General features: G+C 49.9%; 2 protein-coding genes across 3 annotated transcripts in view; both read right to left on the bottom strand.

Moving 5' to 3' along the window:
- LOC135876112 (squalene synthase-like) overlaps nt 1-11,820 on the bottom strand; it is a 28,077-nt gene extending 16,257 nt beyond the window's left edge. Inside the window, exons 1-2 of one of the 2 annotated variants that reach the window (XM_065401292.1) lie at nt 11,675-11,820; nt 7,142-7,239 (exon numbers count right to left, since the gene is read on the bottom strand). In XM_065401292.1, coding sequence (XP_065257364.1) covers nt 7,142-7,239; nt 11,675-11,776 — 200 coding nt within the window. In that variant the 5' untranslated portion in view covers nt 11,777-11,820. Of the gene's footprint in view, nt 1-7,141; nt 7,462-11,674 lie in introns of those variants that run through there. The other variant, XM_065401291.1, reaches the window with a different exon arrangement.
- Nucleotides 11,821-14,755: 2,935 nt separating this feature from the next.
- On the bottom strand, nt 14,756-23,887 carry NEIL2 (nei like DNA glycosylase 2). Its single transcript, XM_065400676.1, has 4 exons — nt 23,750-23,887; nt 18,100-18,467; nt 15,580-15,776; nt 14,756-15,075 (listed from the first exon to the last, which is right to left on the bottom strand). Exons 1-4 carry the CDS (start codon nt 23,885-23,887, stop codon nt 14,756-14,758), a joined length of 1,023 nt encoding a protein of 340 aa, XP_065256748.1.
- Between the last annotated feature and the right edge of the window lie 192 nt (nt 23,888-24,079).

Raw genomic sequence — 24,079 nt, 5'->3', positions numbered from 1 at the left:
CATATCAATTCCAGCTCAGCAGTCTCTCTTTGGAGTCTGTTTTTGAAGTTTTTCTGTTTTAAGATAGCCACCCGCAGGTCTGTCAAAGAATGGCCAGACAGGTTAAAGTGTTCTCCCACTGGTTTTTGAGTATTATGATTCCTGATGTCAGATTTGTGTCCATTAATTCTTTTGCGTAGAGACTGTCCGGTTTGGCCAATGTACATGGCAGAGGGGCATTGCTGGCACATGATGGCATATATCACATTGGTAGATGTGCAGGTGAACGAGCCCCTGATGGTATGGCTAATGTGATTAGGCCCTATGATGGTGTCACTTGAATAGATATGTGGACAGAGTTGGCATCGGGCTTTGTTACAAGGATAGGTTCCTGGGTCAGTGTTTTTGTTCAGTGATGTGTGGTTGCTGGTGAGTATTTGCTTTAGGTTGGGGGGTTGTCTGTAAGCGAGGACAGGTCTGTCTCCCAAGATCTGTGAGAGTAAAGGATCATCTTTCAGGATAGGTTGTAGATCTCTGATGATGCGCTGGAGAGGTTTTAGTTGGGGGCTGAAGGTGACAGCTAGTGGTGTTCTGTTATTTTCTTTGTTTCCTCGTCCCCTAACGCCCCTACTCTACTTGCGCTACATTGATGACATCTTCATCATCTGGACCCATGGAAAAGAAGCCCTTGAGGAATTCCACCATGATTTCAATAATTTCCATCCCACCATCAACCTCAGCCTAGATCAATCCACACAAGCGGTCCATTTCCTGGACACAACTGTGCTAATAAGCGATGGTCACATAAATACCACCCTGTACCGGAAACCTACTGACCGCTACACTTACCTACATGCCTCCAGCTTCCATCCAGGACACACCACACGATCCATTGTCTACAGCCAAGCTCTAAGGTATAACCGCATTTGCTCCAATCCCTCAGATAGAGACAAGCACCTACAAGATCTCTATCAAGCATTCTTAAAACTACAATACCCACCTGCTGAAGTGAAAAAACAGATTGACAGAGCCAGACGAGTACCCAGAAGTCACCTCCTACAAGACAGGGCCAACAAAGAAAATAACAGAACACCACTAGCTGTCACCTTCAGCCCCCAACTAAAACCTCTCCAGCGCATCATCAGAGATCTACAATCTATCCTGAAAGATGATCCTTTACTCTCACAGATCTTGGGAGACAGACCTGTCCTCGCTTACAGACAACCCCCCAACCTAAAGCAAATACTCACCAGCAACCACACATCACTGAACAAAAACACTGACCCAGGAACCTATCCTTGTAACAAAGCCCGATGCCAACTCTGTCCACATATCTATTCAAGTGACACCATCATAGGGCCTAATCACATTAGCCATACCATCAGGGGCTCGTTCACCTGCACATCTACCAATGTGATATATGCCATCATGTGCCAGCAATGCCCCTCTGCCATGTACATTGGCCAAACCGGACAGTCTCTACGCAAAAGAATTAATGGACACAAATCTGACATCAGGAATCATAATACTCAAAAACCAGTGGGAGAACACTTTAACCTGTCTGGCCATTCTTTGACAGACCTGCGGGTGGCTATCTTAAAACAGAAAAACTTCAAAAACAGACTCCAAAGAGAGACTGCTGAGCTGGAATTGATATGCAAACTAGACACAATCAACTCAGGGCTAAATAGGGATTGGGAATGGCTGAGCCATTACAAACATTGAATCTATCTCCCCTTGTAAGCATTCTCACACTTGCTTCTTATCAAACTGTCTGTACTGGGCTATCTTGATTATCACTTCAAAAGTTTTTTTTCTCTTACTTAATTGGCCTCTCAGACTTGGTAAGACAACTCCCACCTGTTCATGCTCTCTGTATGTGTGTATATATATCTCCTCAATATTGTTTCACTCTATATGCATCCGAAGAAGTGGGTTGTAGCCCACGAAAGCTTATGCTCTAATAAATTTGTTAGTCTCTAAGGTGCCACAAGTACTCCTGTTATTTTTGCGGATACAGACTAACACGGCTGCTACTCTAGAATCTATGAAGAGTTCTGCTAAACATGGATGATGCAATACAGCTCCTGAATTTGAATCCTGTCTCTGCTCTGGCTTGCTGTGTGGTTTTGGTCAAGAAATCATCTCTCTGCTCTGCTCAAAACTCATAAATCCTAGTGCCTTCAATGGAAGTTTTGGGAGTGTGAGGAATGCAGGTTCCAGCCCTAGGATTATAAAAAAATCCCTAGCTGTAAAATTAGGATAACAACTATTTTAAAAAAAGGAGTTACTGCAAAAGCAAATTAGGTACTGTGTCTCTAACCATTTGGAAATGTTTAAATGCTAATTAATAAAGAACAGCATAAATGAGCTAGGACAACAATGAGTAATAAAAGATTATATTGTGACGTTGTGCAGTCTACATGGTTTTATAAAAACATGATAAGTGAATATAATGTAACTGGGATAGTTTTATAAAAAATTTGATAATAAGTGACTATAATGCAAATGGGATATGCTTTGTGCAAAAGGTCTCTTGTAAGGTATCATTACAAAGCTCATAATCTACTGAGTGTGATCATCCTATTTGTAGAAATGTACCACTCTTGTATCTAAAACTAGAAATATAAAATGTAACTCTGAGGGCCTATTGTAATTATGTAAAGTGTGGGCCATTAATGATGGTTTGGAATCTTGATGACTCCCATTGTCTGCAGATGGCTGTTTACCTGTGAGTCTCCCTGTATATGTGTGTGCTGGCAAGTGAGTAATGAAGTCTTGCAGTGACATGTGATCATGTCACCTGAACTGGAATCCATCTTTAACCTGGTGCTTTTCCAGTGAGGGGAGGGGGTGGAAACCCAAAGGGACAAAGGGTTCCCGCCTTATGCAAAAGATATATAAAGGGGTGGAAGAGAACTGAGAGGGGGAGAGGAGCCATCATGGAGAATCCCCCAGATAACACCTAAGCTGGAACAAAAGCTGTACCAGGGGAAAGAATTGTGCCCAGGCCTGGAAGGTGTCCAGTCTGAGAAAAACTTCCTGAAGCATCTCTGAGGGTGAGATGATCTGTATTTAGTTTGATTAGGCATAGATTTGCGCATTTTATTTTATTTTGCTTGTGACTTACTTTGTTCTGTCTGTTACTACTTTGAACCACTTAAATCCTACTGTCTGTATTTAATAAAATCACTTTTTATTTAGTAATTTACTCAGAGTATGTATTAATACCTGGGGGAGCAAACAGCCGTGCATATCTCTCTATCAGTGTTATAGAGGGCGAACAATTTATGAGTTTGCCCTGCATAAACTTTATAAAACGGATTTATCTGGCTTTAGACCCCATTGGGAGTTGGGCATCTGAGTGCTAAAGACAAGCACACTCCTGTGAGCTGGTTTCGGGTAAACTTGCAGCTTTGGGACTAGTGATTCAGACCCTGAGTCTTTGTTAGAGCAGACTGGAGTGTCTGGCTCAGCAAGACAGGGTGCTGGAATCCTGAGCTGGCAGGGAAAACAGAAGCAGGGGTAGTCTTTGCACATTGGGTGGCAGCTCCCAATGGGGTTTCTGTGATCCAACCCGTCACAGTTTGGATCACAGAAACTTGGAGGTGCCGCGGGTGCTCTGCGGTAGGGCCGGGGATGGCCCAGGGGTGCCGCAGGTGCTCGGGGGGGGGGGGGGGGAGAGGCGCGCGGAAGGGGGCACCGTGGGTGCTGGGGGGGGAGCAGCCTGGGGGCGCCATGGGTGCTCTGAGGGGGGATGGAGGGAGGGGGCAGCACATAGCCTGGGACCCCGCTGATGCTGGGGGAGGGGGAGTTGGCGGGGCTGGCAGACTCCCTACCCGGCTCCCGCACTGCTCCCAGAAGCAGCCAGCATGTCCCTGTGGCCCCTAGGTGGAGGCGTGCCCAGATGGGCTCCGCGAGCTGCCCCCACCCCAAGCGCCCGCTCCGCAGTTCCCATTGGCTGGGAACCATGGATGCATTTTTTTTTTTTTTAATTTTTCAGGCATGTTCTTATCACACTCCATTTTTACATAATCTCTCATATCACCTTTTATTCCCAAAAGGAGTATTGGGAGCTGGGGTTGTACATTAAGGAATGCTAAAAATATGTTTACAAACCTGTTACCAATTTAAGGGGTAATATTTAAGTGGTGCTTTAGCTCTGGGCTACTATAACCCACGTTGCAAAAATTCCAAGCAAAGCTTTCCAACATTGTTACGTGCTAGTTTCTAATGACAGTAATTGGAGACATTCAGAGTTAAAACTGGATCTCTGCCCTTGACACACCCAGGATGGGTGTCTATACTGCACCACAAGGAACATGAACACTTGTCCACTGTTCAAAAACTCCTGAGACAAATAGCTATTGGCTAAAGTTTTAAAAAAAACCAACCAAACACATCCCAGCGCACAAAGCTTAACTCTGAATTCCCAGGCTTATTATTAGTGGCTATAGTACCAGTACTACACAGCACCTATGAACCCCAGTCAAGGACCAGGACCCCTGGGGCTGCATGCTGTACAGACAGAACAAAAAGACTGGCCCTGCCCCAAAGAGCCTAAAATCTAACTAGAAGACAAAAGACAAGATGGATACAGACAGACAGAAGAGGGTGCATTAAAAAATAAATAAATAAATAGTGAGATAACACTGGTCAGCATGATAGGCTTGTGGGTATGTTAAGGATTCAAGACTTTACATTTTTATTTGGTTTGTTTACAGTGCAATTCTTACCTTATACAAAGTATATATCTGTGCTATACACACGTATCTGTAGCTAATCAAATGTGAGAGGGAACAGAGGTTCTCTAAGCACTGCCGTAATTTATGGTGCACAGAAATAATTTAGGACTTTCATTCTATAGTACGAGGAGTTTCATCATTTCAAATGAGAGTCCTGTGGCACCTTTAAGACTAACAGATGTATTGGAGCAGAAGCTTTCGTGGGTGAATACCCACTTCGTCAGATGCATGGGTGCCACAGGACTCTCCGTTGCTTTTTACAGATCCAGACTAACACGGCTACCCCTCTGATACTTGACATCATTTCAAATGTTACTGTAAACTGAGTAGAGATAGCTATTAAGAATTACATAACATGGTAAGTCTCTAATGAAAGAACCCTAAAACTGAGGCCCTCACCACTTTGGTTCATTAAAGTCCCATGATACTTTTTACAAGAATTAAGGTGTTACCTGTGCTGGTGTAGCCATATTGAAAGTTAAGTAGTTCTATTTTGAACTCCATCCTTTCTACCCTAAAATGTTAAAGAGTGTTACAGTGCAATGTTATATAGCTGCCTTGATCCACTCGAGTCGGCTATATTACAGTGGCAGGAAAGGCAATCCATTACTTAAGCAGGTGTTGCAAAGCTTTATAATTATTTGTATTATGGTAGCATCCAGAATCTTGATTCAAAACTGGGGCCCAATTGTACTGGGCCCTTTACAAACACACTATGCACAGACAGCCTATGATCTAGATATGACCAGGAAATGCAGTCACTGACACCAGCTATGGGCATAAATGGCAAGTTTCAAAGTGTTGTTTTTTTTAAAAACCATCCAGAAGAGATTAACCAATCTCTACAGTACACCTCTACCTCGATATAACGCTGTCCTCGGGTGCCAAAAAATCTTACCGTGTTATATGTGAAACCGCGTTATATCGAACTTGGTTTGATCCACCGGAGTGCGCAGCCCCGCCCCCCCGGAGCACTGCTTTACCGCGTTATATCCGAATTCGTGTTATATCGGGTCGCGTTATATCGGGGTAGAGGTATAGTTAATGTTTACAGAGTATACTGAGGGGGAGAAAGGGATGGTCTTTTGGTCAAGGCACTGCACTAGGACTCCGGAAAGCTGGTTTCAGGTCCCGGCTTCACCACAGCCTTCTGGCATGACCTTGAGCAAGTCACTTAATCTCTCTATGCCACCCCGTAAAACAATAGCAGTACATCCTTGCCTCACAGGGGCACTGTACAGTGCTTAGTAAGTGATTACAGGGACGAGGGACATAAATGTACCAAGACAGAACCTTGGATGAGAAGTATTGAATGTAATGGGTACATTTTACTAGTGTACTTTGTATGTTGTTTTGGGGATCCAATAAATAAACACTACATATTAAAATACATGGACACCTGTATAAACATAAGCCCTGTCTGACTGTATCCATCTGTTGTTTCTTGTCCTACACTTAAGACTGTAAACTCTTTGGGGCAGGGACAATCTTTTTCTTCAATGTTTGTACAGCACCTAGAACATGGGGTCGTGGTCCATGACTAGGGCTCCTAGGTGGTGTGGTAATACAAATAATAACTAATCTGCACGATCATAGACAAGGCCTGACTGTTGACATCAACATATACTGTATCACCAATAACACTTGCAGTGTCTCTTACATAGGATGTTATATTGATATTTGTAAAGTGCTGCATGACCATTATGTGAAATGCGCTAGAGAAACGCAGGGAATTTTTACACTAAATTAGTACATTTTCAAACAGCTCTGGTGAGCCATTTGCATGGAAGGTGCTGAATACAAATGCATGAGTGAGACGCAGACCCCAACCCAGCTGGAACTAAGAATCTAACTCCACCGCTAGGCCTCATCCCCAATGATCATATCAAAATCCAGATCCTGAATCACGATGGGTAACAAGCACTCAGGTAAAAGTAAGCTCAGGTATAGATCTCAGACAACCCCCTGCTACCAGCAGACTGTGAGAACAAGCACGTACCTTGCATATGGCCAGTAACACATGGGCTGTCTACGGGCTAATGTTTAACCCTCTCCTGGCCAAAGCAGCCAGGGCTCCTGCTCCTAGGATAACCCTTAGATGCTCGTGCAGTACGGGCCTGGTAGGGTGACCAGATGTCCCGATTTTATAGGGACAGTCCGGATATTTGGGGCTTTTTCTTATATAGGTGCCAATTACACCCACCCCCTGTCCCGATTTTTCACACTTACTATCTGGTCACCTTACCTGGCCAGCACGTTGCACCAGTGATCTAGTCCCTGTGCACGGCTGGCTCCTGCACGAGGTTGCCCAGTTAACCCTCTCCTATCCCGGCCAGTCTGTGACGGGCTCCTGCTGCAGGGACACGGGCTAATTAACCCCTGCGAGCCCACAGCCCCCCGTCCCGGCGGGCACTCACCGCAGCTCCCCGTCCAGGGCCTGGATGACGGCGGCGAAGCTCCGGCTGGTCTGGTTCAGGTACCGGTAGCAGATCTGGAGGCCGTCGCTGAGCGCGTCCTGCGGGCAGAGCAGAGGGGACACGGGCTGCTGGAAGCGGGGCGAGGCCGGGCAGGCCCCCGGCGGGGAGCCCTGGTGCAGGAGGCGGCTGCCCCCGCGGCGCCGGCCCCCCGGCAGGGGCAGCGGCGAGGACGAACAGCGCTGGCCGCCGCCGGGGCACCGCGGGGGAGACAGCGCCAGGGTCCGCTTGAAGAGGGCCACGGCCTTGGTGCTGGCGGCCATGGGGCCGGGCCGCTGCCCAGCCGGAGCCCGCGGCCGGGACGGGGCCAAGCAGAACCAGGAGCGCGGGGCTCGCTAGGCCACGCAGGCTGCGGCCGACACACCCACGGCCGGTCCGGGAGCCGCGCCCTCCGCTCCGCCCCCGGGTGGGGGAACCGCCCCGTTAACCCCGCGCGTCCCGGGGAGAGCGAGACTTCCCCGCCCCCCGTTAACCCCGGGGAGAGCGAGACCCCCCCCCCCGCCTATTAACCCCGCGCGTCCCGGGGACACCGAGACTCCTCCCCCCCCCCGTTAACCCCGCGCGCCCCGGAGAGCCCGAGACTCCCCCCTCCCCTCCCGTTAACTCCGGGGAGAGCGAGACCCCCCCCCCCGCCTATTAACCCCGCGCGTCCCGGGGACACCGAGACTCCTCCCCCCCCCGTTAACCCCACGCGTCCCGGGGAGACCGAGATTCCCCTCCCCCCCCCCCGTTAACTCCGGGGATACCGAGACCCCCCCCTATTAACCCCGCGCGCCCCGGGGAGACCGAGACCTCCCCCGCCTATTAACCCCGCGCGCCCCGGGGAGACCGAGACTCCCCCCCCGTTAACTCCGGGGAGACCGACCCCCCCCTCGCCTATTAACCCCGCGCGCCCCGGGGAGACCGAGACCCCCCCCCGCCTATTAACCCCGCGCGTCCCGGGGACACCGAGACTCCTCCCCCCCGTTAACCCCGCGCGCCCCGGGGAGACCGAGATTCCCCCCCCCGTTAACACCGGGGAGACCGAGACCCCCCCCCGCCTATTAACCCCGCGCGCCCCGGGGAGACCGAGATTCCCCCCCCCCGTTAACTCCGGGGAGACCGAGACCCCCCCCCCCCGCCTATTAACCCCGCGCGCCCCGGGGAGACCGAGATTCCCCCCCCCCGTTAACTCCGGGGAGACCGAGACACACACCACCCCCCGCCTATTAACCCCGCGCGCCCCGGGGAGACCGAGACTTCCCCGCCCCCCGTTAGTTCCGAGTGCCCTGCAGAAACCAAGCCACACTCCGGCGCGCCCTAGCGCACCTCTTCCGTATTTACCAGAGGAGAACCGCCCCCTGCCCCCCCTCTCTCCTCAGCTGGGAGCCACCCTCCTTCTCGTTAACCCTGTGTGCCCTGGAGAGCCCCGGGCCCCCCACAACACTGGGGAGAACTCCCCTTAAGAGACAAGGGCTCAGGCACTAACAGCCAGACTGCCCTAGGTACTTGCTGACACTCCCACCACCCTCAGCATTTAAACAAAAACCGGTTTCCAGCGGCTCCTCTGTTAATCCTATAAACTAGCTCCCCACGTTCCTTCATAATATCCGGCAGCCTCAACACAGATGTTAAATGCAAAAGCACCTTCTCTGTGCTCTACTGCAGTTAAAGGCTTCATGAAATATAAGCATAAATAGCTAACAAAGGAATGCAGTCACCTTGAAATCTAGCTGATTTTTTTTAAGTTAAAGTTAATTTCAAGTACTAGACTTTCCTGGGGTCTGCTCATTTATAGTTTCACATTTTCATTCCTTTCCCCACATTTTTCAGTACCCTAATCTTTGGAAGGCCACCTGCTAAGGGGAAATGCTGAAACTGACTACACAGAGTTTTACTCTTTGCATAGGACAACACTTAAGAGGGGGGAACAAAAAACAAAATAATATTTTTCCTCTTTAATCTGTTACTGTACTCTATCATTTATAACAAAAGTAGGTAAAATTACTGATATTGCAAGTAGGGACCAGTGTTTTGTCTTGTGTCTGTACACTGCCTAGCACAATGAAGCCCAGCTCCATGGCAATACAAATAGTAATAGTAAAAAATTTTCAGACAGATTCATGATGTTTTAGGATAATGGTGCCAGTTTAATATATTTTACTTAACCAGTAAAGAATTTTACAATACAAAAGTTTTCAGACCAAATGCAGGCCTTTATATACTGAATTATCTGTGTCCCCACATAATTTAGACAGACCATTCACTATGTTATCTCGGCATTATCTCCCCTAGATTTTAACTGGATGAAGACTTGAGACTTGTTTGGAAAGAGTGGGAACGTTTAAGATATCTTCCCCAAGGTGAAGGACTCACCTCAAATTAATTTCTCATAGGAAGTAGTATAAATGTGAAGATAATTGGTCAATTAAAATGAGCATTTATGATCCTACCACCCTTCTGAAGAGTAACTGCTAACAGTCACCAATTTGGGAACACAAAATAAGGTCTAGATCCTGTTAGCCGATCAGCATAGATGGAACCCCACTGAAGTCAGCACAGCTGGCCACAGGCACAGAGATCTACCTGCATCCAGCCCCATTGACCCACACTGATCACACCCACACCAATGAGTGAAGTTTCCACAATCAATGTCTTAAGCTCCACTGGTTCTGCAAGTGACTCTGCCCAGGCAGATGCCTGCATCCATACAGGGTGACGTGCAGTATCAGGATCTTAAGTAAAACTAGTTTCAAGAGTAACGGACTATGGGATTAATACAGCACTGAATTCTGTATTCTTTAGGACCAGGGTTCAATTCTGGTCAGTAGTGACCAAGGACCTAACCTTGCATCTGAAGAAGTGGGTTTTTTACCCACGAAAGCTTATGCCCAAATAAATCTGTTAGTCTTTAAAGTGCCACCGGACTCCTTGTTGTTTTTAAGGACCTAACCCTGTTCCCACTGAAGTCAATGGAGTTTTGCCACCGATTTTAATAGGAGCAGGATTGGACTTCAGTAGCTGTTACCCTCTGACAGTTACTCATGGCTTATGTGAAACTACTGACTGAAAGATGAATTGATGAACCTCACGTCTCTCCAACCATTTTCTTTCATTGATCCTGAGTCCTACACTCTGGCCTTAATGAAGACTGTGTGCCGCAGGCTTCAGTTCAGAGCCTTGTCTTGGCCAACAGTCAGGTGTCAAGGTCCATTCCATTTAGTTGATAATATGCTATAGACTTTTACTGGCCAAGAAAAAACATCAAGCCCTACTCACTGAGGCCTCAGAGCTGATGGGAGATAGCCTTTGGTACACCACAACAGACCTAGATGGATACACCAAACTTCTATAGGGCTCAATGGGTTAAAGGAACACTGTCAATGTTGGGAAAGCTACCTTGCCACCCCACACATGCCAAGCGATTATAATTATTAGCAAATTCCTAGTAAATTCTATGTCTCCCTCTTATCCTAAAGAAAATACTTCAGTACAATAATCCAGAATTTATGACCAACCCTACAACGAGCCAATAGCATGTTCACATATGTGAAAAACGAGAGAGGTCTCGGACATGAGCACAATTGGTGATTTATTTAGGACTGATGTATGTGTCAACAAGATTGACCTGATCTTCCTACAGGCACATTGGCAGGTGCCTTGGTGTTTGTGTTTTTCCTCCAAGAGCACTGAACAGAGATCATCCTATCTGAGAAAGAGAATTACAGGGATAGTGAAGAACTGTTGAACGCTGGTCTTTCCCATCTTTTGTACTACTATAGAAATAAAAAAGGAAACAGGACCAAGCTTTCAGAATATGGGAGGGGGCATGCTATAAAAATCAATTTTGGGCAGAAGGGGGGTTAACTATGAAACAGTGCCTGTTTCTCTCTATTTGACTGACATACTAAGGTCCCCCTCCCGCAAAAGGAATAGGTGGCTATTGACATCAATGAGACACTGTGTATGTGCCCATTTGTGTGTGCCAGAGGCAGCACAATTCTGATATTCCAAAATGCCTTGCAGAAGATCAGTGCTTGGGATAAATGCACCGAACAGCCTGCTTTCCAAGGAACACGACTGATCTTCAATTAATCCCGATTTGAGGTTAACCAGAGGTTAGATAATCATGCGCAGGATTGGATTTTAAACGCTTGGGTTACAGCCCCAGGCGTATCATGAGCCCGAGCCCTATGGGCAGCACCCTGTACCCACAGAGGGCCCCACTGATTTCAGTGGGGCACTAGGCAGGTGCACGGTTCTGCTTGCAGGGAGACGATTATAAGATCGAGGCCCAGGTGGGTTATTAGGTGGCGCGGCAGGGAGCTGGGAAGTGAGTGGGTCACGTCCCACGGGGCCCGTATTACGCAGAGAGGGGCTGGGGAGATGCGCTGGGCGGAACTACCCGGACCAGAACCCGTGGATTTCTCGGGTCAGCAGAGAGACGAGACGCCCCGGGGCCAGCACCCCCGGCCCGGCCCAGCCCGCTCCGCTCACCTGGTCCAGCGGGGGCATCACCGCCGCGCCGCCGCCCATCTTAAACCGCAGCAGGTTGTAGATCTCCCGGGGGCGGCCCAGCCACTTCCCCACCCGCTCCATGGGCAGCCGCGCGCACCGGGGCTGGGAGTCCCGTGCACTGAGTAGCTCCCCCCACCCGCTCTACCCAGCAACCTGCCCCTCGGCGGCTCCCCTGCCGGGGCATCTTCCGCGGCGCGGAGAGGAAAGACGCGACCCCGCCCACCCCCGCTGACACCGGCCTATCAGCGTGCGGCGCTCGTGGCTCCGTGAGTGGACGGGCCGCTCATTGGTCGCCCCCTTCTCGCACCAGAAGGACGCTGGCCAATAATCCGGCTCCGGGGCTGGTGTGACGGATGTCGAATTCCTCTGATTGGCTGAGAGGGGAAGGTACCGCCCACCCATCCCTCGCGAGGGGAGCAGGCGAGGAACAGGCGCCGGGTTTCTTAAAGGGGCCGCGGCTCATTTCGGAGACAGGGAGGCTGCCGTGTGGCGGCCTTGCGGGGAGGGGGCCTCTAACAGCCCGAGCAAAACCCACCCCAGGGGCAGCGTGTCCTGCCCCTGCCCGACATAGCCCCGTCCCCATCCCTTGCCAGACACCCCTAGTTCCAGCACCTGTGGACAAACTGCTTTGATTCCCCAGAACCAGCCCTCAGCAGCCCAGCTGCTGCCAGCTGTGATGGTCCCTGTGCCTGGCACCACCAGCCTGTCCTACTTTGTCACCCATCACCTTGTGTGTGCCCTGGAGAGCCCCCTCCCTGCGCTGCATCCTGCCGAGACCCCGCGCTGGTCCTGATCCCGCTGCTGGTCCAACTGCCCTCTCCCCTCGTCAGGTCAGCAACTTGCTGCAACCCCATGGGTCAACCGCATGGTCTCTGGACAATGGCTAGTGTCCCTACAAGGGCAATGGGGGCCCATACAACTACCTGAAATAGATCATCTGACCTCACCACCTCTGCCCCAGAGGTATTTCTCCATTGCTTCTTTCTAAGCCCAGCATTTCAAGCACCCTTTTGATTTGGTTTTCACCTGCGTCGGCCTAAAGGGACAAGTGACTGGCTGCTAGTCGCAACGTCTGGCTGGAGGTGTCAGGCTGGTTTGCACTTTAAATCATGAAGATTTGAATTTGTAATGCATCATTGCCTCTTACCAGTGTTTCTGCTCTGTACTAAATATGAATTATTAATAGAACAGTGTGTGTCACTTTTGGAGCCTCCTTTGTTCCAGGAGTCCCTGCTGATTCCAGTGGCCAGTTGTGCTTTTCTCCATCTGTGGGACAGCATGACCCCTGGGACCACATTTCTCAGATGCAGATCAAGCCACAGCTATTCAGGTTCTTTTGACCTCCAGGCTGCATTGCTGCAACGGGTCCTACAAGGAGCTATCTCAGAAGAACAGTCAGAAGCTGTAGCACAGTGGCTCTCAAACTTTTTTACTGGTGACCCCTTTCACATAGCAACCCTCTGAGTGCAACCCCCTTATAAATTAAAAACATTTTTTTATAGATTTAACACCATTATAAATGCTGGAAACAAAATGGGGTTTGGGGTGGAGGCTGACAGCTCGCGACCCCCCCATGTAATAACCTAACGACCCCCTGAGGGGTCCCGACCCCCAGTTTGAGAACCCCTGCCGTAGCAGGTGCAGAGTTCAATGAGCCGGCTTGGTAGGGCAGATGGAGGAGGCACATTAAGTGCGCCACACTGCACTGGCTTCCCCGTCACTTCCCAATGCAATTTGAGTTGTTGCATTTGGTTCATACAGCTGTATACGTTTAGGGTCTAGCTAAGGCCTGATCCAAAACCCAATGGATTCCCAGGGCTTTGGATCAGAGTTTAAGTGAAAGAGAGCCTTTTCCCCTGTACACTGCCACAGCACTTCCAGTCAGCAAATTTGGAATGGCTGGAGCGTCTGTTCCCAGTGGAGGCCTTTGACTCTGACACTCTCTCCACCCTATTGGTCTGACCCAGCCCAAGTTTATTAATGTCTAGTTGCAAAGCATAAAGACCATGGGCCAAGATCACCCCTGGTGTTACCCCATTGAAGTCAAGTTACACCAGGGTGGAATGTAGCCTCTTCTGTTCATTCAAGCTTTTGCCTCAGGAAGGCCAGCAGGTGATGCAGTTTGCAAGTTTAGGGAGTGTCTTCCCTACCTGTTAGGAAATCGGGATTATTTCTTATAATTATTTCTCCAGAATCAAAGTCTTTGGGAATAGACACATCCTCTTAAAAATAGTTGACGCAGCAGCGTCAGCACCTGGTGAGCACATATCTAGCACGGATCTAAGCCACAATGCAAATGAGTTGATTGTAACATCTTAAAGCTGATCAAGAGCATGATTTCTTTCTACAACAGCGCAGGCTGGTGTTGGAAGAAAAGAGTTTCTCATTGAATTGCAAGAGCTCCGCGTCAGAAGCTAGCACAGGCAGTTGTAGTAAAAGCTTTCCCCACTCTGCCCTGAGCTGGAAGGACCACTTCTAGCCCTGGGCTCTCGGCTGAGAGTGCCAAGAAGGGTGCCAATGGTTTTGGGATGTGAACACATGGTGCCAACCTGTTAGGGTCATAAGAATGCTTAATCACCATCAAGCCGGCTGCATGTGAATCGCTGGCTTAGGGGAGAAAAGTTCTACTTCCCATTACTCACTCTTCCCAGCCAATTGGTTTGGCAGAAGGTTTGCAAAACAGTCAAACAAAAGACAATCACACAGAAGTTATTTATACTGCTTCGCTGGCAGAAGAAAAATTGAACATATTCAACTTTTTACATGAGCAAATCTGAAGGTGCCAAGTATTTCAGTGGCTACAATTCCTAACTTCTGGGGGAGATTGACACCTACTACTGTTTGCCTTATTTCTCTTCATAGCTCAATAATGACTAGGGAGGGTCACAAAAACATCCCCTCCCTTTTTAACGAAGCTCTATTTTCTCTCCACATTTTGCCTTCCAGGATAAGTGATTTCTGCTCAGTACAACTGATAGCCTGTCACAAAAAGACCAGAAGGCAACGTTCTGCAAGAAAGGAGAGTGTGTTCATAATCCACATTAAGGCTGGCATATTTGTTCACTCAGCGTGTAAGCGATTTGGGTCATTCCCTTCAGGAGGTACTAGAGGCTGGCACTGAGGACACCACCAGCTAAGCCTCTTAAACCCATCTCGGGGTCCAAAAGTTCCCTGCATCACCTCATGCCCAAGAGGACATTTTTCTTTCAGGTAGATCTGATAGTGTAATCCTTTTCCAGCCAGCTTCTTATGTAGCCAGTCTGTGCTGAACTGAACGGCATGATCCAGCAAGGATTCAAGATCTGAGAGAGCCAAGAGCGAGCCTTGCGATAATGGGTGGATCCTTGCCAAATATAAGATCTCGTTCTTAATGATGTTCCCTGGATCATGGGGCGAGAAGAGAGGTTCGTAAACACAGGTGCAATAGTGAGACAGTGAGAACCAATCACATGAATAGAAGGCACGGTCTAGTGGTCTGAGTGCTTGTCTAGGAGGAAGAAGCTATTGACCTCTCTTTGTGCCTATGATTCCAACTCCCTCTGTGGCCTTGGGGAAGTCAGGTAACCTCGCTGTGCCTCTGGTTCTCTGTCTGTACAGAGGATAATACTCATCTACCTCTCAGGGGGATTATGAAACTTAAGAGCCTGATTTCCAGATGCGCTGAGCAATCACAGCTCCCATTGAAGTTGGCACTCATGAGAATTGAGTCCTAACAGGTTTGTTTTCATAAAGAGCTGAGATATCAGGGGATATCAAGAAGAAGTCATGTCTCTATGCTGACATTTAACATGCGGGGTTTGCAGCTAATAAATCTGAGACCCATCTCTAACTGGCCCAAAATATCACTATTTCTGGAGGGTATTCCCCTCTCTGGTGGAACATACCCAGACCGGAGAAATATCTCTGGTCCAGAAGAGTGTAGCAGATGGACGTCGGCTGGCGAAGGGCTGCCAAGGCCTGCCCCCGATGGAACTTGGGAGACAGGATGTCAGAAGCAGGTTCCACAGCGGGAGAGGTGCACCAGTGGATCCGGCAGTTGTAAAAGACGAGGAAGCCCCCGCGGTCAAAGTGCAGAACCAACCTACAATAAACAGGATGGAAATTAGAGTGAGAATATCCTGGTTTTGCAGTGTCAATCCAGAAACATGACCAGAACAATCATGTTCCAGTCTAGCCGAATGCGCATGTAGAGATGGGAGGAAGGGGATCAAGAAAAAGTTGGCGACCAAGGAAAATAGTGGGAACCGGGTGGAGAAATGGTGGAAGAGGAGGGGAAACCCCTATATATTTGCTAGCGGTGTCAACTGCTCAGCCTTTGTACCCAAGCCTCTGAAATCAATGGGAGTTGAGGGCACTCAACACTTGGCAGGACTGAACCCCCTTGTGAGCACTGCTGTGTTTTCCTATATCTACTACTCCAGACACCTTACATGCCCCTGGGCTCAAAGTTTGGGGCTTATTTCACAGTGTTTTTTCAGAATTGCCAGCCCTGGATGTTCAAAAATCATGAGCCCAGCCTTCTAAAAATCATGAGATTGGCTTAAAAATCATGAGATTTAAAAATAATAATAAATGTTACGTTCTTTTTAATTTGCCTTTTGAGTTTTGAGGGTTTAGGGCTCCCGTTTTCAAGTTTTCCTCTGCCACTGGGAAGGCTAGAAACTTTTTTTCCCCAATGAAAGCTTGGAGAGTCTCACACAATAACATGACTCCAGGAGCTGGGGCTTTCAGAAACAACACCAAATCTCACAACAAGTTGGCAACAGCATAGGGGAGGAAAGTGAAGAGGCAGTCAAGGGGGGGAAGCCTTTCAAATGATATTTGAAAATACATGGAGAGGTGATGAGCTGCAGATACACATGGGCTGTTTTACAAGGCAGGAGCTGCAGGCAGGGCTGTGCACTGGGAGTTAAGACTGAGGTAAGATAATGATATTGGTTATGTCTACACTACCGCGGTAAATCGACCTATGCTACGCAACTCCAGCTATGTGAATAATGTAGCTGGAGTCGACGTACCTTAGGTCGAGTTACCGCGGGGTCTACACTGCGGGGGGTCGACGGGAGAAAATCTCCTGTCAACTTACCTTACTCTTCTCATTGGGGGTAGACTGGAGAGCAATCTGCAGTCGATTTGGGGGGTCTTTACTAGACCCACAAAATGGACCCGCCGGGGCGCTGTAGTGTAGACCTGCCCATTGTCTCATAGCTTCCTTGTGCTCCCCCATCTGTCTGGCTGTATCCATTTGTCGTCTCTTGTCTTATACTTAGACTAGAAGCTCTTTGGGCCAGGGACCATCTTTTGGTCTGTGTTTGTACAGCACCTAGCACCGTGGGGTCCTGGTCCATGACTAGGGTTCCTAGGGGCTACCGCAAAACAAATACTACTACCGCTAATAATAAGACACATCAGAGAAGAGGTTTGTGCCGGACAAATGGAAGGGGGAGATGAATGAGGTAAAAGAGCAACCGATTGCTTCTTACGAGCAGTTGTGTGATCTCCCCTAAAGTGCTTTAGGGGTGACCTCAACCTCTAATTACTGGGGGTTAGGAGGAAAAATTCCCCTGGGGCAGGTTATTCTGTTGCACCATCTGGCACTGACCCTGTTGGCGACCCAATATTGGTCCCCAGCTCTGATCCTGTCTGGCCATTGCTATCTTCCTGTGTAAAGGGGAAACCTTAACTTTTCCTCTCGGTAAAAGATTTTCTAACAAACAGATTTACTTTCCCACCCAACAAAGAGCAACATCAGATCCACTTCGTTCCAATAAGGGGAGGGACCATCCTAATCAAATTTTGATTGTATGCCACCAAAAAACCAAAACCCCTCTATGTGGCAACCAATAAACTTGATTAGAAATTACCGAAAGTTCCATTAACTGTAGTCTTGGGATTTGTGTGCTGAGACTCAACTAATTTTAGGTCTCCATTCATTTTGCAGCAGACACAACACTGCATTCAGTCATTCAGAGCCAGATGGGACAATATACTGTAGTGACCAGAAAAAAAAAATAGAGTGTTGCAGAGGAGGAGAGGCGCGGGGGTGGGTTGACTGGGAAAAGGAACCTTGTCTTTCCTGATTTGCAGTCATGTGGATTTAGTCAGCATCTCCGGGGGCAGATCTTCTAATGTTGTTTACCCCAGGGAGATTACATCCCTATTTATGGTTAAGCATCGCTTGTCTTATTGTTTCTTCTTAGCTTGAGAAACCTGCCAGTTTCATAGGCACATTCTGCAGGAACCAACACATGCAATGCCCAGGACTGTCACGTTGAGACATTAAACAAGCAAGCAATAACAAAGCCTCTTTTGCCTCTTTAGAAACTGGGCATTGGGGGTGGGAGGCGGGCAAGGAGAGAAAAAAGAGAACGGTGTTTGCCATTGACAGAGGATTCAGTCAATACCTGGGCACGGGATCCTTCCAGTCCCCTCTTTTGTTCGCCTTATTAGCTCTCGAGAACTCATTCGCCCGGATGCTGCCAAACAAACCAAAATGGAAGCGCAGCCATTTCCAAGTGTCTCCTGCTGCATCTGCGGCATCAGGCAGTGAACATTCCGTTTCCTGCTTTCTCGGCACACTGTATTCTTTGGGGCTTAGCTGAGAGACCTCATCCTCCTGTCCTTCCTGAGCAAGGGTAAGGGAGCATGCCCCGCGGTCAGCCTCTCCTTGGAGGGTTGGCTCTTCTTCCACAGGACCTGGAGATGGGCTTCCACCCATGGTCCATGCTTCCAGAGCGGCACCGAATGCCAGGAATAAATTCTTTCCAGAGGCCTAAAAAATAAAAGTCAAGGGAAGTGTTTGAGGACGTATGCATTTGCAAACAATGAACAATTTAAGGTAAGTAACCCTCAGCGCCTAAAGGCGAGGTTCAAAGTGAAGGGCATTCAGTTAACATGAGGGAACTGAAGGACTCTCTGGGAGATATGAGCTAGCAACATTAGAGCAGGGACCCGCATCCCAAGAAGTGTTGTTCTCTTTGCCAGTCTAACTAAAGCGTCAGTAGGGCAGCTATGGGCATCAGTGCATACCCCGCAGGTAGTGTAATGAATACCAAACTGTATTATACTGATCAGCCACTAGGTGGTGCTGTATGTAACATGCCTTATTTATGCTAACCTGGGCCATACCTGGCAGAGCATTAAAGGATTTTATAGTGAGCACCTCTGGTGTGTCTCTCTCTGAGAAGTAAGCTCTGTAGTCAGTCTAGATCGGACACGGAAGCCTGACTTGCTAAGAGCAGCCCTGCAGTCTCCTATGTGCAAGAAGTGCATGACAGGTAGAGAGATCGTTTAGAAGCTGAAGAGGCCCTTCAGCTTGGAACAGCTACCCTAGGAAGCCCAGTACAGCCACAATGGAAGCAGTGACGTTGCCTCCGGGACTGGAGCATCCGTGGGAGAAAAATAGGGGGTGCTCGGCACACATTAGGAACCCACTGATCAGCTGTTCAGTGGGCCCCGCCAATCAGCTCCTGCCCCTCCGCGCCTCCCTACCACCACCGATCGGCTGTTCAATGACAGGTGGGAGGCACTGGCGGGGAGGAGCGGGGGTGGGGAGAGGCGGAGCGAGGGCAGGGTGCGCTCGGGGGAGGGGGCAGAGCGAGCGTGGGGCCTTGCGGGAAGGGGTGGGGTGGGGGCTTGGGGCAGAGCACCATTGGGGACAGCTGAAAGTCTGGGCCTGTGAGTTGTGGGGTTGTGTTGACATAACAACGAATGACATCAGACTCTGATGACCTAATGGTTCTCCAGCAGTTCCCCTCTTCCACTTGGCTGTGAGGAAAGGTCTCCTCTCTGTTCCCCTTATCCTTATTTACTGCAAAATGGGCTGAGGCCAAACTAATCTCACGTGCTCCTAAACCACCAAACAGCTGCCAGGTGGAAGTTATTTTTGGTTACTAAGGGACCTGGCCAGGATGGGATAGGATCCCTATCCCCTATCCCAAAGCCATGCTGGAAGTAATGTGCATATTCATTGTGGACTTTGGTCTACAGTCATGGCAGCATAAATTTAAATGTGTGACAATTTCTTTAGGTCAAATCCTGAACTTAGAGGAGCTTATAAATGTAAGCAGGAGAATCTCTGAAGGTTTGTGTGTTCCTTAATCGTTTGTAAGAGGATATAAAGGGGGTGGGGATCGGTTCAGGGACTTCGTTAACACTGAACTGGCTACAGCAATTGCTAGTCTGAGCTGAGGAGAGGAGCCATCCTCGGCTGACGGAAGGAATATCCAGCCAAGCCAACAAAGGCTCATATGCACCTATACATATTTGTTACAGTTCCAGGGAGATTGCCAGAATGGGCAGCAGACTTCAGTGATTTTGCCCAGCATGCCTGGTTTCTAATCCTGCTTCAGGGTCTCCCATGGAAGATCTGGGACTGTAAGAACCTGTACAGATAGAACATGGGACCAGAGGGGTGGTTCTGGGCCTCTGATGTGTCAACGTTGCCACAGGCTAGGTTCCCACTGGAGAACACTGTGACGCTAGGCTTGGCAGGAAGTATCGCCCAGCAAAGCCCGAGTGGTGGGCCCTCACTGCCCACTGATTGGCCAATACCAGTATTTAAACCAGGAAGTTAGCATGTCGAGCTGCCTGGACAACAACACTGCCCACCAGCTTGCCTGCGAAAGACCCTGGAGTCTGGCTTCTGGTTTGACCTTGACTTTGCTATTTGACTGCTGTCTGTAACCTGGCGCCTGACCCCGACTTCCTGGTATCCCGACCTGGCTCGACTGACCCTGCTAGACTCTGTCTGCAGCTTGGTGCCCAACCCTGACTTCTTGGCATTCTGACCCGGCTCACTCCTGACCCTGCTACTTGTCTCCTGATTGCAACTTAGCAGCTGACCAGGGCTCATCCAGCTGCCCATGGCCCGGCCCTGACAGGGACATAGTGAGCGTAGTTAAATATTGCACCGAAATCTCATCCCTGTTTAATGCACCGGTGCTCAGCTTGCGGCTTTCAAGCTGCTTGTCAGGTATAGGAACCTATGGGTATGTCTACACCGCCAACGAAAAGACGTGTCAGAGCCCACGTCAACTGCCTCGGTCTCGCAGGGCTCGTGCTATGGGGCTAACTATAGCAGTGTAGCCATTCCCGCTTGGGCAGCGCCTGGGTTCTAAAACCCACCCCCTCCGCCAGGTTTCAGAGCCTGGGCTGCAGTCTGAACGGGATCAGCTACACTGCTACTTTTAGCTAGGGTGACCGGATCAACACTATAAAATATCGGGACGCAAGGGGGGGGGGGGAAAGAGGGGGGGCGCGGAGCAAAAAAAAAAAAAAAAGGAGTTTCAAAGGGGCCGGGGGCATTAGCAGGCCCCGGCCGCGCGCGCTGCCCTCTTCGCAGAGCCTCCCGCCCCCTGGCCCGCCACGGGCATATGCGGCGCACGGTGGGTCCCGGCGGGGGCAGCGCGGAGCGGGCAGGGGCTCAGCTCTAGTCCCCCGTGCCTAGTCTCCCTCCCGCCAGGAAGGAGCCGCTGGACGTGCACCACCCGGCCCCTGCCCGCTCCGCGCTGCCCCCGTCCGGACCCACCGCGCTGCCCCGTGGGCTGAAGGGCTGGAGCAGCCTCCAGGCTGCGCTCCCGGCCCCGGTGTGCAGCGGCCTGGGCAGGAGCCCTCTGGCGCGGCGGGGGGCTCAGAGCTGAGCCCCCCCCGTCTCCCTCCCTTGCCAGCTCCCCTTTGCCCGCCCGGTGCCCGGGTGCCGGAGCTGACTCACCAGCTCCAGGATCCAGGCACCACCGCCACCCCCTCCCTCCAGGCTTGCGCTGCCATGCAACTGCAAGCCTGGGAGGGAGGAGAAATGCTGCGTGGTTGGGGAAGAGACGGGGCCAGGGCGAGGTTTGGGGAGGGAGCCAATGGGGGAAGGAGGGGGCGGAGCCGGGGTGGGAGGGCGCGAGCGCCAGAGCAGAGGGCAAAATTTCTTGTTTGTCCAGTGTCCCGACCAAACATTGGTCGGGACGCGGGACAAAGAAGCAAATATCGGGACAGTCCCGATAAAATCGGGACGTCTGGTCACCCTACTTTTAGCCCAGTTGTGCGAGCCCACGTCAGTCAACCCAGGCTCACTGTGGCAGGTGGGTTTTTTGGGCAATGCAGACGTACTCTGAATGTAGCTCTTGCAGGCCTGATCCATGTGAGCTCGCTTGGCCTCCGGTTCGGGTGGAGCACAGATCACAGGAGCAACCCCCTGCTGCCGGATACATACCAGGCAGAGCTGAACACACTCACTGGGGAGGGAGTCAGGAGTTGCATTTCCACCCCACACCTCTGGGGCTTGGGGAAGATACAAGGGAGAAAAAAATTCTGTGAGCCACTAGAAGTCCCCCTGCTCCCCTTTCCCTTTCAGCATCAGCAAGGAGGGAAGTAGAAGGAAAGAGTGACACTTCCCATCTCAGCAACTGGGGGTAGGAGAGAGAATGGAGACAGTATCACAGAGCCAACAACTTCAGAGTGTGCCCATCACATAAGAACGGCCATACTGGGTCAGACCAAAGGTCCATCAAGCCCAGTATCCTGTCCTCTGACAGTGGCCAATGGCAGGTGCCCCAAAGGGAATGAACAGACAAGTTATCATCAGGTGATCCATGCCCTATCACCCAATCCCAGCTTCTGGCAAACAGAGGCTAGGGACACCATTCCTGCCGATCCTGGCTAATAGCCATTCATGGACCTATCTTCCATAAATTTATCTAGCTCCCTTTTGAACCCTGTTATCTAGCCTTCACAACACCCTCTGGCAAGGAGTTCCAGAGGTTGACAGTGCGTTGCGTGAAAAAATACTTTCTTGTGTTTGTTTTAAACCTGCTACCTATTAATTTCATTTGGTGGCCCCTTGTTCTTGTGTTATGAGAAGGAGTAAATAACACTTCCTTATTTACTTTCTCCACACCAGTCATGATTTTATAGACCTCTATCATATCCCCCTTTAGTCGCCTCTTTTCCAAGCTGAAAAGTCCCTGTCTTATTACTCTCTCCTCAGACGGAAGCCGTTCTATACCCCTAATCATTTTTGTTGCCCTTTTCTGAACCTTTTCCAATTCCAGTATATCTTTTTTGAGATGGGGCGACCACATCTGCAAGCAGATGTCACGGGTCAGGTTGTCACAACACACATCAGTCGATGAGGTTGCCTACCATGGCATGTAGCCAATCGGTGACTGCTAGTAGCAAATATCCCCAACGGCCAGTGATGGGACACTGCATGGGGAGGGCTCTGAGTTGCAACAGAGAATTCTTTCCCAGGTGTTTGGGTCTTGCCAAAATACTCAGGGTCCAGCTGATCGCCATATTTGGGATCATGAAAGAAATTTTCCCCTGGGTCAGATTGGCAGGCACAAGGGATGCGAGGAGGTTTGCCTTCCTCTGCAGCATGGGGCATGGGTTACTTGCAGGTTTAAACTAGATTTTCCATAACTTGAAGTCTTTAAACCAAGATTTGAGAACTTCAGTAACTCGGTTAGGGGTCTATTACAGGAGTGGGTGGGTGAGGTTCTGTGGTCTGTGATGTGCAGGAGGTCAGACTAGATGATCACGATGGTCCCTTCTGGCCTTAAAGTCTATGAGTCTGTGATTATTTGGTGGGCCTCTGCATGGCATTCAATGATGCTTTGGCCCTTGACAGTGAAGCCCTGTTGACTTAAATTCCACTAGGAAGTTAATTTATTCTGGGTTCTGAACAGTCAAAAAGCAAAGCAATCCGGGTATTTTCCCGGTGCGTACCCTAGTTCCCCCACGTCCCTCCCTTTCTGCAATTCTGACCCTCAGCTCAACCTTCTCGATATAGAGTGGCCACTGTTCACAGCTGAAGGTGCCTTCACGTTAGTCCTGTAGCCATGTGGGTAGTGCCTAAGTCTGTCTGTACAGCACCTGTTTAGAGCTGCAAACTAGGGACATGTTCCACACTGAGCCCAAGAGGCTACTCGGATGTTACTATAGGTTTTCCCATATGCCAACACCCTGCACCTTTGCAGCACCAGCACTGCAGTTAGGGCAGGGAAGGGGAGGTTTGTGAGGCAGGGCTGACATCTCCAGACAAAGCTACCTTTTAGCATAGCTCACCTGAGAGTCCTGGAGCCTCATTGCTTTCAGATCCTTCAGGTTTCTCTGCCTGCTGCTTCCTCCCACCTTGGCCACTACCTGCCCCACAAAAGGAGCAGTCAGCAACTGGAACCTCTTCACAGACGGGCCTTCTGGCATCTCTGGCTGAATTCAATGGACGCTGCTGGGGGTCTCACACAGGGTACCCTAGAGCTGAGGTGCATAAAATCAGTGACTGCTTAGGGAAATGTGCTTGCACATAAACAGGCCATTGTCCCTGGTCCTCTCATCTTCCGTGATCATGCTCCTCACCCCTATGGGAAGGGTTATAGAAACACTCCGATCATTTCC

The sequence above is a fragment of the Emys orbicularis genome, chromosome 3 (genome assembly GCF_028017835.1).
Source record: "Emys orbicularis isolate rEmyOrb1 chromosome 3, rEmyOrb1.hap1, whole genome shotgun sequence".
NCBI lineage: Eukaryota > Metazoa > Chordata > Testudines > Emydidae > Emys > Emys orbicularis.
The sequence above is the reverse complement of the archived record's forward strand: the minus strand, read 5'-3'. Positions and strand labels throughout refer to the sequence as shown.

Excerpts from the sequence above, each read along its gene's own strand:
- NEIL2 (XM_065400676.1), bottom strand. The coding sequence starts at position 23,887 with ATGCCAGAAGGCCCGTCTGTGAAGAGGTTCCAGTTGCTGACTGCTCCT. Across the intron at positions 18,468-23,749 it reads TGAGGCTCCAGGACTCTCAG|GCCTCTGGAAAGAATTTATT; the intron begins GTGAGCTATGCT and ends TTTATTTTTTAG. Across the intron at positions 15,777-18,099 it reads TGGAAGGATCCCGTGCCCAG|GTTGGTTCTGCACTTTGACC; the intron begins GTATTGACTGAA and ends TGTTTATTGTAG.